At 38.3% G+C, this 13,222-nt stretch overlaps 1 protein-coding gene across 1 annotated transcript in view; it reads right to left on the reverse strand.

The window, feature by feature from the left end:
• KNTC1 (kinetochore associated 1) overlaps positions 1-13,222 on the reverse strand; it is a 37,644-nt gene that overhangs the window by 1,075 nt on the left and 23,347 nt on the right. Inside the window, exons 39-56 of the mRNA XM_025199039.1 lie at positions 12,640-12,696; positions 11,816-11,979; positions 11,286-11,390; positions 10,411-10,539; positions 9,624-9,740; positions 9,177-9,286; positions 8,809-9,019; positions 7,682-7,771; positions 7,151-7,322; positions 6,672-6,730; positions 6,341-6,557; positions 5,459-5,532; positions 4,285-4,495; positions 4,069-4,178; positions 3,359-3,408; positions 1,303-1,381; positions 868-986; positions 5-57 (exon numbers count right to left, since the gene is read on the reverse strand). Of these exons, the coding sequence (XP_025054824.1) occupies positions 5-57; positions 868-986; positions 1,303-1,381; positions 3,359-3,408; positions 4,069-4,178; positions 4,285-4,495; positions 5,459-5,532; positions 6,341-6,557; positions 6,672-6,730; positions 7,151-7,322; positions 7,682-7,771; positions 8,809-9,019; positions 9,177-9,286; positions 9,624-9,740; positions 10,411-10,539; positions 11,286-11,390; positions 11,816-11,979; positions 12,640-12,696 (2,127 nt within the window). The remainder of the gene's footprint in view (positions 1-4; positions 58-867; positions 987-1,302; positions 1,382-3,358; positions 3,409-4,068; positions 4,179-4,284; positions 4,496-5,458; positions 5,533-6,340; positions 6,558-6,671; positions 6,731-7,150; positions 7,323-7,681; positions 7,772-8,808; positions 9,020-9,176; positions 9,287-9,623; positions 9,741-10,410; positions 10,540-11,285; positions 11,391-11,815; positions 11,980-12,639; positions 12,697-13,222) is intronic.

The raw sequence follows: 13,222 nt of genomic DNA on the forward strand, positions 1-13,222 counted from the left end.
TAGGGAATGTTCAAGATTTCAAACTCTGCCAAGTAAATGAAGCATTTTAGAAAATACCTGCAAAATAAGAAGAGGTGTGATGTTTATAGCAATATATTAAAATCCATGAAGTTTTCAAAAGTTATAATCAATTTTAGGATTAATTTTAATGTGCTGTCGTTTAAAAAGTAAGGTGATGGTACAAATATGTCAGCCTTGTGAAAGAAAGATTACTAGACCTAGCAATTTTCCAGTACTTCTAGTGATTAAATTCTTACTGCAACTCTTATGCTGACATTTCATGTATACAGATGATATATTTACAGAAAACGCATGTCGGGAGATGCAAAGTATAATGCAGCACAGATATTATCTATATCGTCTCCAGATAAATATCCACAGTCCAAATTTTCAGTAAATTTAGTGGAATTAGCTATACAAGAGAGACTTTCAAAGAAATAAGTTACACAACGTCTCTGCAGAGGCACATATCCTTCCAAAAATGCCTAATAATGGTATCTTTTACACAAAGGAAGGTTTGTACTTAAGGAAAGATCCCCAAAAAGGGCCATGAACAAAAATACTTTACATTCTACAGTAATAAACAAGTTTATACAAAGAAAGAAATTACAAATCTTTTTCACACCCCATAGTCCTTAATGGATGTTATCATGGTGCAGTCCAATGTGGGATTGTAACCCAGAGCACCCAAGTGTGCTTTTACAATTATAAAAAAGTAGGATAGCAAAAACTTGCAGTAGTACTTTCCCTCTAAAAAAACAAAACAAAACAAAACAAACAAACAAACAAACCCAAAACAAAACAAAACAAACTTCCTCAGAGGTTTTATATAAGAGGTCATACTGCAGAAAAAACCCCTCAGCTTACTTTACTTTCTCAATGGGTTTCTTGAATAGTGATTCAACAGTACTAGTGTCTGCCAAGTAGATCAGACATTTAAGAGCTCTACTTCTGTGGGCAAATGTCAACTGATTAACTCCAATAGGCTGAAAGAGAAAAGATGGTTTGGGATAAATTATGATTATTTGCGGAACAGTAAGGAAGCCAGGTCATTCATAGCCTGAATTATCATTCTAATATTCTTGGGTTCTACTTGGACATAGACTTTAACGGGGGTAGGATTTCAACCCAAAACAGAAGATCAGAAAGTGCAAAACTAGCACGTGCCTATAATATACTCAAAGCAAGTTACAGAACCTTGAGTTGAATACGAATTTATTTAAAGAGTTTTATGAGAAGTAAAAAAAAAAAAGCAGCAAAAATATTAAGCAGTTATTTAAAGCATGTTTACAAAAAGCTTACAGATGTGGCAGACGTTGTAATGGCAAAAAGCAATCTCGAGCTGTAATCCATTGGGCGTGGCTGAAGAAGATATATAACTCTGCAAAAAAAAAAAAAAGGATACTAGGCATGTGCGAAACGGGCCATATTTCATTCGGCTTCAGATTCGGCCTGAATCGGGGGACAGTGATTCGATTCGTTGATTTGGATCACTGGCCTGATTCAATTCAGCTGAATCGAGATCTGAAGATTCAATGCTGATTTGGAGAATCAGGAATTCGGACATAGATACAGCTTTAAATGTTTTTTCTACAGACCATGCGGTACCAGGCGCGGCTTGTGAACGCTGCAATGGTGATGCAGATGGAGCTTCCCACAGGAGCACAGGGGGGCCTCCCACATGCTCGGCAGTGGATCCAGAAGTGGACTGGAAGTACTTCCGGTCCACTGCCAAGCGTGTAGGGGACCCTGCCGGGCTCTCCCGGCACAGCAATCAGCTGCAGACTGAGGAGGCACCAGTTGCCAAGCTGGGGGGCAGGGGAGGGTCCTCCATGTGCTCTGTGGTAGACCAGAAGTGCTTCTGGTCCACTGCCAAGTGTGCTGGGGACTCCCCCACGCTCCTGTGGAAAGCTCCATCTGCCCCGCCATCTCAGCATTCACAAGCCACCTGATACCTTGAGGTATGTAGAAAAAACATTTAAAGCTGTGTCTATGTCCGAATCATCTAATTTCTCCCAATTGATTTGGAGGGTTCCAATTCAATTTGGAGAGATTGAAGGGTCTCCTGATTAGATCTGGATTCAGAGATTCAGCTGCCGAATTGGGACGAATCTCTGCTGAATCAAATCAGTGACCAAAGCTTCGCACAGCCCTGTTAGATACACAGTGGGTGCATCTACATCTGTGCTTAACTGCACAGTAGACTAATTTGCTGCGGTGTAAAGTGTCAGAGTCTACATGGGCAATACTATTGGACCTCAGCAAACTAATTTTCGCCACCATAAAATAGTACTTACGGGGGCAGGACTATCTTACGGTGGTGAAAATAACTGTGTTTAAACACATGTGTAAACGCTGACCTGGGCATAACTTGTGCCAGATAAGCCCAGCCAGCAGGCAACCAGACACCTACCCAGCACCTATGCCTAAAGAGCAGAACTGTGTGGCTTCTCATGCCCCAGCATAGTCTGATGCTTTGACCTGGAGCCCAGGATCCCCACCCGAAGCCTGCTGTCAGCCTAGGGCTGCTCTGCCCTTGTTCAAACTGCCGTGATCTTGGGTGCATGTGTAGACACTGTGCCCAGGAACCATTAAGTCTGGCGTGAACTGCACCCGAGTTTATCACACTGCATTAATTGCTGGTTTAGATGCACCCACTGTTGCCTAGATTTTGTATCCAAATACAGTATACCATACCCAGTTTAGGTCACATGCTGAAATATTCCTCTATTAATATGAGCTAGGCATAAAATAAACCTAAAATATGTGCAGTGACAAAACCATGGGCCTAATCTTGCAAGACCTTCCTTCCATCCATAGAACTCTCATGTGGTACCCTAAGAAAGGTACTGTACAAGAGATAAAGTATTTAAAGTTTCTAACTTTGCCCACAGGAAATACAGATAGAACAAGTATATAAAGAGAAATTTCCCCTGATGCCTTTTAACTTTTAGATTGAAGATGTGACACACTCTTGGTTTTTATAAATTGTTTTTCAGCATGCTTCAGAACTGCCCTTGCAACGAAGCAGAGCACATCAAAGTCCCATAGGCTCAGCCACATCCAACATACAGCCATATTTCTGTACTTTCATATCAATTAATCTACTACACCGCCTCAAGTGTTTGGCAGGTCATCTGAATCGCGTTCAAAACATTCACATGGTGGATCCACTACTACATTCCTTGCTTAAACCATGATCCCATTACTGTCAACGGAATTTGGCCCCACTGTAGAATGTGACACTGAGCCCCAGGTACCTGCGATACTGTGTTTGTTTTCTGGGGAGCCAGATGTATTCAAAACATAACGGGGAGTTTGGGAAAATGGGCTACGCAAGGTGACCAAACATATGTACCTCCTGAGACCTTCATCCTCCTGCACATCCTCGAAGAGTTCCTGGGTTCTCTTTAAAAAAAAAAAATGGCAGCGAATGAAAGCCATCATAGAAGTATTTGAACCATGATGTTCAAAAGCTTGATTGAGCCCTTGCTCAAATCTTACCTAAAGGGCTACATAGTTAGGTCGCCTCAGAAGAAAGCCCTAAAGAGGAATTCTGATTTTGTCATAATCCCAGTCCTGTTCTCTCTTGCACCATCCCTTGATCAAGGTCAAATTACTCCTCACCCTGATGGCTTGTGTTTTGAAGCTAAGGTTCTACTCATTTGTTTAGGTTCAGAAGATGTTGAGTACTGGGTAAATCAAGCAGAAGTCACTCTTAGTTGCAATGGGAGCTGAAAGCAGCCACCTGTCCCCAGGACCAAGGGTGTGTAAAGCTATCTTCATCATTCCCTACTCTAGTTTAGTCCCAAGTTAAGGAAAAGTCAGGCAAACCCAGGGGACAAGAATCCTTTTCTCTCTAAAGGCAGAAAGGAAAACAATTCAAATTATTCTTACCAAATACAGTACCTTGGAAAGGCCTACCCCACCACCCTCCCTGCAAACTAAAGTTATTAGAAAAAAAATGATTACTACTTTGCTTGTAAGCAGCTGAGAAAAAAATAAGTTTCAGGTGTAAATTGCCATGTTTTTGTAAAATATACTCTCCCTTGAAAAATCCATACTTACGTCAGTTGGCAGAATATTTGGACACAGCCATTTTTCAAGCAGTATATCCCAGATCTTGTTCATATCTATGTTGTTAATTTCAGCTACTTCCTTAGCAGCTACATGAATATCTAAACATAGCCAATGCAAACATATTTAAAGATTCCTCATTAAGGGATTTGTTCATAAAACTACATTCTCTTTTGACCCTCAGAGCTCTAGGTAAAGCATACTAACCTGGATAATCTTTGCCAGTTGGATTTTGAATTCTTTGATCTATGCTGCTATGCTCATACAATAAAACAATAAGGTTTGCTGGCTTCCCAACAAGCTTTAAATGTTCTGTAGTGTTCAGCTTGTGGGTTATTAGCACGTTTTCTGTAGCTGACCTCTGGTATTGCATGCGTAACTTCTTCAGCAGCACTTCAGCTTTTTGATGCGACTCATCCTTTAGTAAGATTTTAAACAAAACAGAGATGAATTCCTTTTCATTCAGAGACTTTATAAAATACATGTCAGCTTTTAACAACAACATGGTTAGTCTGATCTTGCAGATGAACATTGATCTAGTGTATATGGCCTATTGTTCTGTGGTGTTTATACATCTGTTTTTGTAGACCTTTTAGTGCCAAGCAGAAAGATTGTAGCTCTTATACGTTAGTAGGAACAATGAGCATTGATACGAATTGTGGAAGAGTCAGGAAATAGTTTAATTATACACTAGCAAATAAAGCTAAGAAATCTGATGGGTAATACTGAAAAAAATGGGGCTTAACTATATGCCTAGTAAGTATGAGTCTTCAACTACAGAATGGTCCTAACGGAGATGTCTCCAAACCCACACAAACTAAGCCCTGCAAACTTAGCCTGGGATCTAAGAGTCAAGCTAAAATTATTTCTGGGTAGCATGTCATCACCTAAAGACTGCATTGGTACAAAGTTAATAATTCAATTAATTTATAAACAGAAATAGAATACAACTCATTTCTCCCAGAGCAAAGTGTGAGATTACACTTACAGCTAAAAAGAGAAGAGACATTTTATAATAAACTTCCACCCTCCCCTTGCCCCCTAGAGAAGGAAAAAGAAAAAGAAAAAGAAAAAAAAAAATCAACCAAGAAATATTTATACATGCAGGTCTATTTTTTGTTGGGAAAGTAACAGATTAAAGAGATGACAGGAGCCTTCTGTAGGTGCTGTTTCTGTAGTCACTCTCCATATCAGAGGTTTGTTTTATACAAGCGGGTACTGTTCCTTTGATTGAAGGGTTGTTGGGGTTTTTTTTAATTAGTGGAAAATGCCTTTCATAATTTGCTATGAGGCAAACTATCCGTTACAATTTAAGTTACAAAAGACAAACACGCACAGTTTCTCTATTCAGACATTGGTCTTGTAGATCTTGTGCCATTACCTTGGCTGTAGTATTATTTATCCATTTCTCAGCTAAAGAGAGACAAACTTTCAATGCCTGAATCTGGTCAGGCCCTGAGAAAAATTAAAGAAGAGAATTACAGATACACATCTTTATCAATCTTTCCTAAAGTACATACAGTATCCTCACTAGGGTTTCAAAGGCATTTAATTAAGTATGATCCAGAAAATTATAATAGTTTTCCTAATCAAGTTTCAAAGTATTTTTCCTTAGCATGGTAACTTAAACAAACAGATGTGGATGAGAGACTCACTGGTTCAATGCTTATGTCTGGTAGAATATTTGCATTCAAGATCTGATCTGAAATTACTGTTAAATAATTAGTACCAGATTTTAGTTTTTAAATCTCACACTTGCTATTTAAGCCCCAAACTATCATAAACTAACTCAAATGGATGAGTAGAAATATTTTCAAGGGCATTTTTTTCACTTTGATTTCCCTTGCTGATTTCCACTCCCTCACCAGAGTTTACAATACATTCAACTCTATGAAGATTCACATTTATTTCTGTTCGTTGTCCTTCTGTCTCCTACCCCTTTTCTTTATCTAGTCTTGTTTAAATTGTGGACTCCAGAGAGTTTAAATGATGTTGTTTAAAAACAGTATAACTGAAGCACCCTGCAAAATGATGGCATGACAACATAAAGTGTTTCTTAACAGAAATGTACAGCTCATTGCTTTTACTTGCATTCAGCAGCTACTTTCCTCCTAACTTTACTGTAATGCCTCAAACTAAGTTTATGAGACAAAAAGCTAAGGTAGCCTACATATAAGCATCTACATATTTTTCTCCACATACTACACAGATACTGTCTGTCTTTCTCTCTTCTTCCTCTTTAATAAAACAATGATCTTCATACCTGTTGGAAGTTCTTGGGCTATCTTGTGAGCAATCGCTACAGCCCATTCTGGATTAATTATGGATAACAAGTAGGAGTGAATGGTCTGCACAGTTTTAGTAGTTTCCTTGTTAATCACCGAAGAACATCCACATTGTCTCATTTCAAATACTTTTGGCTTCAGTTTTTTCTCAAAGACATGCCTGGCTGCAGACATGTATAACGTATCCAGAGAAACCTCAAAGATAAAGAGCAAGTTATAATTTAAAATGAGAGACACAGAGACAGAGACATGCTCCCTCCCAGGAACAAAGTATTTTGCAAATAAAATTTCCTAATGATTGAGCTTTACCTTCATCAATTTGGAAATCAAAAGAAGTGTTGGGAAGGACTCCTCACTTAACTCTGCAGCTGCAAGAAAAACAGACAATATTCTAGTGCAAGTCACAGCATAAGTGCAGTTTTCTCTTGTTGAATGAGGGACTTTTTACTGAGACTAGACATGGCACTCTAGTGGTGAAAGAAAAAAAAAAAAAAAAAAAGATCTACTGTTGGTCTGAGACTTAGGGTATCTGGGATAATTCCTTGCTCTGACAGACTTCCCTTAAGCAAGTCCTTTGGAGGCAGAACCTCAGATCATGTAAACTATTCTCAGCTCCTAGGAAGTTAAAGAACCCTGTTCATGCATCTTTGTCTCAAGACCCTATTTATAAAACAGAGGCATTGGTATTTATGAGGCTTTGGGAGAATAAACGTATTAAAGACTACATTACTGTTGAACTGAGAGTTAAGGAAAAGATATGTAGCTAGCTAGCTACATAGAGTACATACATATAATACTCCAGAAACATTGTGTGGTTCTAAAGAATATCAGATGGAAAGGCAGCCTGGTTTGAGCAGCTGGAGATAGGGCAATCGTGTTCTCTAAAACATATTGGTGTTCTAGGTCCACTGGAGGGGAGATTCTTTGATAAGATTCCAGGTGTTTCAAAAGGCTCAAAGCCTAGAAGAACAGGAAGAAAAAAAAACACCGCATGTATTACACCGCTAATATATTCTTCAAGTAAAAAAACAGTCCCCAATATCTACCTAGAAGGGGTAGGTATATATATATTATTTTGCCATGATTACAAAATAGCTTCAGGATTTTTGTCCTCTCTTGAGAAAAAGCTACAGTTCCCTATTTGACTGAATCTGTTTCACTCTCATATACAAATTTCCAAAATGACAGAGATGAAAGTTATAATAATTGAGCAATATAAGAATCTAGTGGGATGAGTTCAATTATATAAAAAAGCAATAGTTGAGAGAAGCTGTAAATAAAGTGACAATGGATTTCTTTTAAATGATCTATTGTTGTACCTGATTCACTTGGATACTTATACTTTTTTCGTCAGCACTTTGTATCACTCTTAGGACATTTTCAATAGTTTCATAGTCATATGGATCAAGCTGTTCCAAAACACAAAACAAGAGATAAATGATTTATGTACTTTGTAATTTGACTTTTAAAACAGTAATTCAGTATACATTTTACTATTTTAATTCCAACTATGTAGCTATAATATTGAAGCTCTAACATATACTTCAAAAGCATCCTTCTCTTTACTGTTGGCATATACTTCCCTTCTAAAGAATTTGACTAGGGGTGCACTTATACAGATTTTTGGGGCTGATGGTGATAGCCAATTTTTAAGAAGGCATATTGGCCGATACCGATCCAATTTCTGATACCAGCCTGGCAGCTTGAAGAGCTGCATGCAGCTGGTAAGTCTGGTGTAGTGGAAGGGGAGGAGGGAAGGTAAGGGGCATGGCAGGGCACAGATCAAGGCCCTGCGGTGAGGGAGGAGTAGGGCTGAGGCAAGCACTGTCCGGCAAGGCACGGCAGGGCGGGGCGGGCGCAGGACTGAGCCACAGCTCGTCCAGGGAGTGGGGCGCTCCTGCCACCACTACTGCTCCCATGGCTCCTTGGAGAGTCTGCTCCACAGACCAGCAGAGACTCCCTATGCCTGACGAAGGGTGACTGCACCCAAAAGCTTGCTAAGAGCTTTTTTCCAACTACTCAGTTGGTCTAATAAAAGATAAATCACATCTACCCAAAGAACCTTGCCTGCCTATTTTTTAAATTGGTCCTTTTAAGAATTTATACTTTAGTGTATCCCTAGAATTTGTTGTTTCCTTGCTACAAACAGTGTACCCTAAAATAAGAAAACAGAAACGATGTGACCAACCTATTAAAAAAAAATACTAGAAGAGCCAATAAAACGAAATAAAACAAAAACTAACAACCTATAGTAGTAACAGCAAAAGAGCTACTCTAACCACAGTTCTTTATTTCTAAGATTTATAGTCTATAGCAAAGGTTGTAAGGAAGTTTGGTTTCAGTTTTCCTTTTTAGCAGTTTTATACATGACTGGCACACACCTCAGAATGGGAGGTTAGTAAAGAAAACGGTGTTTGATGTTAGGTGCGTGTTGTGACTATTTTACCTTGTGCAATATTCCACCAAGGCTAATAACCAGGTCTTGTGTGCTCTTCAGCAAAGGAATTATTTCTAGGGCTTTGGCCAATAATGTTGAAGGGGGTAGTTTCTCCGTATTCCCTGCTGAGTCACCTTCCACGTGATTTATATTTGCACTCTGGAGGAGGAGTGTTTCAATGCAAAGCTGCAGTGCTGTATCACTGTCCAACATGTAAGTGCTAAAAAGATAAAACATTACTTAAACTGCAGGGGATTTTTTTTAATGACAGTTTATTTACTGCATGAGAAAACAGATCTTTAAACTAAAACAGACTCAGACAAACACAATTATTGTGGTAGCAATAAAATACTGGGTTAACTTGCTTCAGTTTTTACCTGCAATATTTCAGCAGAAGGTTTGTATCTACAGTTGGATTCTGTACTAGAATTCTTAGGAGTTCTCTCTTCCGTATTGATGGCTCTCTAAATACAAACTGGAAAGAAATCTGCAGATAAACAGAAAAAATCCAACAATAAAATTAGGGGTAGGTGGGTTAGTAATGGCTTTTCATGTATTCATTATTTCCCAATAAAATACTATGCTTGCTGCAAATTTACATTTAGTGTATCACCAGAAAGAAACATTTGTTCATGAAAAATAGCAAAATAAAAAAACCCCAAACCACTAACTGCCAAGAAACTGAGATTAAGGAAATTTAAAAAAAAAGCCCCCAAAAATGAATTCACACACTCAACTCGCAACAAAAATGGTCATCTCTCAGACTAAGCTGCCATTTTAAATGAACAACTTTAATGTATAAACATGTTAAAAAGAACACTCACACCAAATTTACCAAGCTGGATACCCCATTCTGCATCAGTAATTAATTCCTGGAATTTCTCTCTCTCTTCTGCTTCACCATAGTGACTGGCAAGTTGTGCTCCAACCCGAGCAACTGCCTTTAAAAAGAAAAAGTGTAAAAGAAAACTATAGTTAAAAATGGGATCTTGTATCATCTAGGCCACTGCATAACCTTTTGCAAGCTATGAACTCTTGTGTTTCAAACTCTCAAGCTATAAAATGATAATGCCTCCCTTTTCCTCGTAGGGGATATTTTTCCAATCACCCCTGTCCCCAAATTAGGTAATAGCCAATATTTAAGTGCTTTAAGAGGAAACTTTATTTATCAATTTAGAGTAGCCATCTTAAAAATAATTCCACCATGCCATATACAAATCAAGTGATGCAGAAATCAGGATTTATAAAACAATATTATCTGTCTTTAAAGCAGAGTTCAAAGAGTCTGATGCATCTCAAGAGACCCTAGATTATTTGTTAAAATAACTGTCAGTTTCATCCCGTCTCCATTGCTTCATTATTTTTTAATTCTCCCCCCCTCCACACACACTTCTTTCCTGCAGGCTCATTTCATTCTTTAAATTACCAGAGAGAGAATTTTGAAGAAGATATTACAGGTGCAAGTTTACTTCATATCTTACCAGAATAGTTTAAAAAAAAGTGTAGGAAGGACCACTCTAATGCACCACTACGCTAGACAGTTAATCTCTGAAAGCAGCACTTCAGTAGCATATATAAGTTAAGATAAGAACAGTGCCTCTGAAGGGTTACCAGAATTTTATTGTAATTTTGCCACGTGTTGTTTATGACATCCCAGAGCTTTTTAAACATGTCTTCCTTGGGCAAGATTGTACAGTACCCTAACGCCAGATTGAGATCTATCAGACGACAGTTGAAAACCTGTGGAAATAAATAGGCATATTTTAATAATTAATAAGCTTACTTTAGAAACTTCCAGTTATGCATTACACATTGATGGGACACTTTCATTATTTAATGTGTTAAGCGTTCAGTTATACAAAAGTCTATTGAGCCTTTTAGTTAAGTTAGAAAATAAGAAAGGAAGAAAAATAGTTTAGCAGTATATTCAAAACACAAAGTAACGATGTAAAGGAAAGTCAATCTAACAGTGTAGACAGTTCATCTTTCAGAAGAATATTGGCATAGTTCAGGATCCACAGAGAGCCTTTAAAATTCTGTTTCATTCATGGAGGTAAAAAGATTTCAGGATCTGAGTAGATGGTGATGGAAAATGCCCACAGATCATAAAAGGCTCTTATTTTAATCCAATAGGGCCTGAAAGAAATCAGGACCATATACTCTGTAAATAGACATTTGCCTTTATTTAGAGTTGGGGTTAGCAATGTTTTGCAACAAGAAGATTCTTTAACAGGGCTTAGTTCTGTGTGTAGGCTGCTTCCAACCCAACCTCCACCGCCACCACAGCTGCAGCCACTGCTTCCCTCAACAGTGCGGTCCTTGCTGCTTTTCCCTGCCACACAGGTGAAGCCCCCTGTTGTAGAAATGCCACCCAGGCCCACACCTCCACCCCACAACTCCCCAAGCTGGATAAAATGGGTCTGCAGGAAACAAAGTTGGAAATAGCAAGGTCCTTGCAAAAGGTTTTTTGTATAGGGTATGCTCACCTTATATAGCAAGTCCAGGCCAGTAGTCATAATCACTGAAGTGGATTTCTGTTTCATGGCAATAAGAAAGCTTTTGGCATCAGTCAGCATTTTCCCATCATGTAACTAATGACAAAAACAGAGTCAGGCAGTTAGTAAAAGAAAAAAAAAAAAAAATCAAATTTCACAAGAATTCTAATTTTCTTGTTATTCTGACCATCTTAGAGAGGGAGTGGAAAAACACTGGAAGAATATGTTTTTTTTTATCAACATTAATTCAATCCTTGCTCTTCTTACTGATAAGATGTACCAGTTTATGATGGTGATATTGCAATGTGAAACAGTCCCCTGCTACGAAGCAGAAGGGTGACCACTCCTTCCCTTCATACAAACCACTGAACCACTCTGATGGTGCTAACTCCTAGTGAGAGGATGTGTTACAACACCTATCTGCTCAGCCATCTGTTCAGGAAACTAGCCTAAAAGTGGAAAGGTTGGGCAGATTTCCAAAGTTTACATTCAGCAAAATCCAGTCTAGGTTTTCTCCATACCTTCTCACTCAGGGACATGTTCATGTTGTTTGTTACACAGTGCTGCAGGCAGGATCCAAATGAAGAGACTATTAGCCGCAAAGCTAACTCGCATTGACTGCATTCTGTAAGGTTCTGAAGCAAGGCACAGATGGGTGTTCGAGCTGGCAAGAGAAGGTTCTGTCCTGTGAAAAGTTTCATCAGAAGAATGGTTAGCATATATCTGAAACATGCATGTTGGCTAAACCTAATTAGATACTTGGAATTTATACTGAAAGTGACTTCCCTCCTTCTCCATTAAGGTGATGTTATGTGATCAGCTTTTGCATTCTTAATAAGTCTTGTTTTTCCATAGATTTACGCCATACTACAAAAATTGTTTTTAGTTCAGCTACCAGTGGCTGACCCTGACAGGGATCAGCTGAGTCATTCTGGACAGGCTCTATACCCTTCTACAGAAGAACCTAGGGAGGTATTACTAGTTGTACCTTTATAAAACAGCCTTCATGCACAGATCTCAAAGCACTATAGTAAGGTATCATTATCCCCACTTTACAGATCAGGAAATTAAGACACAAAAAAGTAAAGGTGTCATGCTCAATGTCACACAGGTGAACAGAGCCAGAAACTGAATACAGATTGGCCAGGATACTTGTCTCCTTACCTCCAGCCTGATGTCCCAATTCAGTGCTGCCTCTCTAGTAAGTTTTTGACAATATGTGGAAAGTCTTAGCCAGTGATTTGGGATTAATGAAATAAGTTCTTGGTTTTTCAGGTTTAAATTAAACATTTAGCAATGTGTTAGTTTATTTTAGTTTTGCAGTGGTACTTTGCCATTATATTACCTTTAACAAATGGACAGTTTGCCAAGCTGGTACAGTCCAGAGGATATATCTTGTTCTCTGCAAGGAAAACAATTTTTTCAGAAGTGCACTAACATCTCACCAAAGTTAGAAACCTTGCAAATATCTTTAAAGGATTATACCTGAAACCAATTTAGAAATGTAGCTACATACTAACTTCGTTATGTGTTCTGAAATATTTACACCTCACAATTTAAATCCTGAGAGCTAGGATATTTTCTGTGATTTTTTGTCCATTTACCTTGTCATTTTTTTTTTTAATCTTCATTTTCCTAAATGAAGGAAGGAAAAACAAAAAGCCCCAAAACAACCTCTTTCAGATAAGAAATCTAATTTTTAGCTTATTAATCAATTAGTGTCTCACTTAAAAATAGAGCCAATTCTATCAAGAACACCTGAAGATAATACAAAAAATATAATACCACTGAAAGTGAAATGTGTGGAATATGAATGTATATAAATGTATTGCTGGAGACATGAAACAATTAAAAAAAATTCAGTGCTTCTGAACCAAACTGAAAACGTGTTTCCAATTTCGCACCAAGTACAATGCCAAGTTCTAGCC

Source organism: Alligator sinensis, unplaced genomic scaffold, assembly GCF_000455745.1.
Source record: "Alligator sinensis unplaced genomic scaffold, ASM45574v1 scaffold628_2, whole genome shotgun sequence".
In the NCBI taxonomy this organism is placed as follows: Eukaryota; Metazoa; Chordata; order Crocodylia; family Alligatoridae; genus Alligator; species Alligator sinensis.